The 4,520-nt window shown below is 32.5% G+C and overlaps 2 protein-coding genes across 3 annotated transcripts in view; one reads left to right on the top strand and one right to left on the bottom strand.

Moving 5' to 3' along the window:
- LOC108687986 (putative cystathionine gamma-lyase 2) overlaps positions 1 to 375 on the top strand; it is a 3,615-nt gene extending 3,240 nt beyond the window's left edge. The window contains exon 8 of the mRNA XM_018194034.1: positions 97 to 375. Coding sequence (XP_018049523.1) covers positions 97 to 241 — 145 coding nt within the window. The 3' untranslated portion in view covers positions 242 to 375. The remainder of the gene's footprint in view (positions 1 to 96) is intronic.
- A 111-nt stretch (positions 376 to 486) lies between these two features.
- LOC108687987 (solute carrier family 35 member E2-like) lies at positions 487 to 3,409 on the bottom strand. 2 transcript variants are annotated; one of them, XR_001931766.1, is made up of 6 exons: positions 2,807 to 3,409; positions 1,720 to 1,971; positions 1,422 to 1,608; positions 1,147 to 1,350; positions 739 to 1,071; positions 487 to 514 (listed from the first exon to the last, which is right to left on the bottom strand). XR_001931766.1 is itself a non-coding variant. In XM_018194035.1 (5 exons), the coding sequence occupies exons 1-5, from the start codon at positions 3,075 to 3,077 to the stop codon at positions 876 to 878; spliced, it is 1,110 nt and encodes a 369-aa protein (XP_018049524.1). In that variant the 5' UTR covers positions 3,078 to 3,409; the 3' UTR covers positions 685 to 875. The 2 variants fall into 2 exon arrangements, 1 of the variants encoding a protein (XP_018049524.1); XM_018194035.1 differs by lacking the exon at positions 487 to 514 and having other exon boundaries at positions 685 to 1,071.
- Between the last annotated feature and the right edge of the window lie 1,111 nt (positions 3,410 to 4,520).

The following is a 4,520-nucleotide window of genomic DNA, read 5'->3' as shown; positions in this document are numbered from 1 at the left end:
ATATTAAAATACATATTTTTATATATATTAAATATATATTAAAAAACATATTTTTAATCTATATTTATCTATATTTAATCTGTTCTTCTCATTTAGATCCGTAATGACGCACGCGTCCGTGCCGGAAGATATGCGAGCAAAATTAGGCATAACTGATCAATTGATTCGATTATCTGTTGGCCTTGAAACCGAAGAAGATCTTATAGCCGATCTCAAACAAGCATTGAAGGCTTGTCAATAAATTAACGAAATATAATCAGATAACCGTAAAAGTAATAGGTATTCTAATATGTACTAATTGTCTTATAAATGATATAAAACCTCTACATTATCATAAATCTTCAAGAATATTGCCAGCGATGTCAGTAGATACAAAGAAATTTTATTTTTATAAAATTTTCTTTTATACATTCCACAATTCTCACATTTACATTAGGAACACTTGTATAATACAGTAATCAAATACTTTTTAACATATAATTCATTCGTCCCAATTTTTCTTGGTTTATCATACCTGTCAGACATTTTTAAATATGCAAATAAATGTATTTTCAAATTCACAAATAAAATAAATTATATTTCATAGCGATATTTAGTTATTAATGATTTATATTACAAATTGCAAACGAGATCAAACTAATTAATTGCTCTTAATATATCACAAAATTCACTAGAAATTATTCAAAAAACAATAATTTTTATTGATTGTCCTTCGTCTTAATCTTATTAAATACGTACTATCTTTGCATTTCCACTGAACAGAATACTGCTGTATAAGAAAATGGGTATCGTTTGTACTCTAATGCAATACATTTAGTGCGGTGACATATTTCTCTTCCCATACACATAAAATCTTTGTAGACTGGAAAATTGTTCTATTGCAAATTGATCTTCGACGAATATCGTATTCTCTTTGTTCTATTCATCCTGTCGTATTCCTGCGCCCGATTGTACAGCAATACTCCTACTATAACTGAGGAAGTACCAAGGGCCGATAATCCCGTCACAGGATTGTTAAATAATAGAACAGAGAGCCATATTAGGAAAGCTCTCTTTGCAGTATTAGCAACACTACAACATCAATATAATGTATTTTAAAATCAAGAAAATACAGTTTGATTACATGCTTAAAAGACCATTACATACCTGTGTGTCACGGGACTGATATAGTCCATAAGTACATAAGCGGTAATACTTTGGAAATGGAAGAATACTCCGTTAAGAAGGAATGCCGCGAATAATTTAAAACTCAAGGAATGCTCCAGAGTAGGTAAATCGACTAACAGTATCGATACCGGTATTTGTACCACAATTGACGCTAGACTGGTATAAAATTGTAATTCTGCTGGCCTATAAAAATAAAATATTCTTTTCTCCATTTTTTTACAATATTACACACTCGTACGAATTAAATTACTTACGTATATTTAAAATTGTCACCGCTGATCAACATTTTCGAGTAAACATTTTGTAAACATTCTGTTACATTTGTGGCCATAGCGGCGATGAACCCTCTAAGATCGAAACTAATTTCATTGATGGAACACAGTGCCAATCCACCCATTACAGGTATTAAAGATAGATTTACATATAATCCTGTATGTTCCCCTAAAAATATAATCAGTCGATATAAAAATTCTAATCGCTCAACTAATTATCAAAAATTGAATTGTTTATTATAAATTATATTAGATATAAAAATATTCTAAAAATACTCACCTAATAAATACCTGCTGATGAGGACGGTGAAAAGAGGTGCGCTACTTTTTATGGTTTCTGTGAAACTTACAGCTACATAATTTAATGATACTAGACCTAACACTACCGTGGCGAACCTTGTGCAGCCTACAAGTGTCATGTGCTTGTAAAATCCTGGAGGTCTCATCAATCTTGGACTGGCTTTATACATACCACAGGGAAAGTACATTTGTATCAATCCACAAATTGCAGTCATTAACATTTGACAAGCACCTGCGATTCAAAATAAGTATTTATAAAATATAATATTATATATAAAATGTCAAAGAAAAGCTATGATACAAAGCACTAATGACTGACATATCAGATATTTAATATTAATGCTTTAATATTAATTGTACTGATAAAAGATACTATGGATATTTTTTAGGAAGACACAGTTGACACAGTGAATCATTTCAGTATCGTTATTTACAATGTTAACAAAAACTGAAATGATTCACTGTCAAGATTCATCATATGTTAGGATAGTTGCATTCGATAAAATGTTTATTTTGTAATTGTTGGAAGTTTTCTTCAACTGGGTTATACATTTTTAGATTTAAAGAAATAATCCTGCCTCAATAAAAAAAGAAAATCAAATATACAAAATGCTTTCCATTTAATAACAAGTTGGTGTAAACATTTCTTTCTTGATTTATTAGACTTATTCTTTTTAACTAAACTTCTTGTATGATATGGTCAGTTTTTCTTTTTCTTTTAACATTGAAGAGAAAAAAAGAGATGCGCTATACAAGAAATTTAGCTAAAAAGAACAGAACTAGTGATAGAATAATCCTTGTGCCGATTTCTCACTAAATGGAAAGGACCCAAAATAAATATTTTACTAAATCTTAGTTTAATAACACAAGTCTGTATAAATGTTCCATCTTTCTTTACATTCCATGAGTAACAAAGATAGAAAGAAGAAACACGTGCTGACTTGTATCATTAAGTGGAAGGTATCATCTGATGACTCATTATGAACTTTACATTTTTACATAGAAATAGTATTCAATGACATTGCTTTTAGATAATAGATAAGGCTCAAAAGTAATCATTTGCTTACCCAATATCGTGGGATCACCCTCCATGTAGGACAGTATATATTTATTTAGAAATAGTGTACATCCACTGAAGACATACCATAGGGTGAGAAAGAGGAGAGCTCTGGAATTGAACAAACCGCCTTTCGTGTCGCTCGTCAGAACGATCACATCCTCTCGTTTTCTGACGTGATCAGCATGCTGCTTCGGTTGGGTGTCGTGAAATGCAGGCGACTCGTCGGCAACATCTCCACGGGCGGCCTGTGGATTGATACGTACGGAGTAATTCTCCATCTCTCGTCCGCTTCCTTCTTCTATAGTCCTCGCATGAATGCGAGACTCGCCGCGGGTTGCGAGACGTGAGAAATCACATTTTTCACGCCGCTTGGAGAAACTTTTTCCGCCCTTGGCGCTCTGTGAATTAGGTTAGGTTAGGTCGATGTTTACGCTAATCAGATCGCGCCACGGTTTTTCAACGTCAATAATCGGCCGAACCGGTTATGGTTGACCGGTGTTCGTCGTTGTCCCCGTTTTCGCATGACAATCGTCTCTTCTTTCTTTGTTTGTTTTCTTCTTTCTTTCACAAATATCCACACTTCTCGAATCATAGAACATATCCAGATAACAAAATGCCCGCACAATAATCGCATGGTGCGCGCACATGTGCGAGTATTCACTCCCTCGCCGCATATGATTCTCATAACACACACAGATGCGTCCTTATTTGAGACTCGCATCACTTACGTACTGACACTAATTTAATATTCGAAAAAAAAAATTCATATTTAAGACTTATATATTTTATTTCTAATATGGGATCTACAATAGAAATCGTAGCGATCATAGGGGCTGCGATTTTGGATACTTTCAGTGCTTTTCAATAGTTTCATTCTTATTTTATAATGAACGATATAGACGATAAAGCGAGAGGGAATGATCAACGCGATGTTGTAAACGCTTTGAAGTGTTTTGGTCAGTTTGTAAAATTCTTTCTTCTCATTGGTCCATCAAACGCTTCAAAGCATTTGTAGCGAGACTTTGAACACAGCCAGAATGATGATTACAAACACTTAAAGCACGTGAATTGGTAGCCAGGGTCTTAAGTCATAGAAAATTGACCAATCATATCATAATTGATTATTTCTTTGATATTCGTCTGTGATTGGTTAATTTTCTATGATTTAAGGTCCTGACAATGAGTAGACTGTGTTCTAAAATTTACTGTCAATATTAAAAATCTATAATTCTAGATCCAACAAACGAGAATGAATTAAATTCATTTTTTTTCATTTATAGGAATTGCATGGAGCATATCTCTATGCCTTTCAATCTAAAAATAATATTAGCTTTTTCTGTGCATTGTGAATACTGTTCAATTCAAAATTTTGAATAGGAAATGCGGTTTTTCAATCCAATTGCATCCAAATGAATCCGATTGAATTCAATTAAATAAAAAAAAGCGCTAATTGAATCCAATTGGATTCAATTAGATTCATTTGGATGCAATTGGATTGAAAAACTGCATTTCCTATTCAAAATTTTGAATTGAACAGTATTCATAATGCACAGAAAAAGCTAATATTATTTTTAGATTGAAAGGCATAGAGATATGCTCCATGCAATTCTTATAAATGAATAAAAATGCAGGATTAAAAAGTATTCATTTTGACATTCGTGAATCAATATTTCTGAAAATCTGAATCTATTTCAATCCATTTTCGTTTGCTGAGGACATTG

This window comes from Atta colombica, unplaced genomic scaffold, assembly GCF_001594045.1.
Source record: "Atta colombica isolate Treedump-2 unplaced genomic scaffold, Acol1.0 scaffold224, whole genome shotgun sequence".
Classification (NCBI taxonomy): Eukaryota; Metazoa; Arthropoda; class Insecta; order Hymenoptera; family Formicidae; genus Atta; species Atta colombica.
This window is presented reverse-complemented; position numbering and strand designations above follow the sequence as displayed.

What these genes read in the sequence shown, in the direction of transcription:
- LOC108687987 (XM_018194035.1), bottom strand. Translation starts at nt 3,077, where the DNA reads ATGGAGAATTACTCCGTACGTATCAATCCACAGGCCGCCCGTGGAGAT. An exon ending in CATCAGCAGGTATTTATTAG is followed by an intron (nt 1,609 to 1,719) that starts GTGAGTATTTTT and finishes TTATATTTTTAG; the next exon opens with GGGAACATACAGGATTATAT. An exon ending in ATCAGTCCCGTGACACACAG is followed by an intron (nt 1,072 to 1,146) that starts GTATGTAATGGT and finishes TTGATGTTGTAG; the next exon opens with TGTTGCTAATACTGCAAAGA.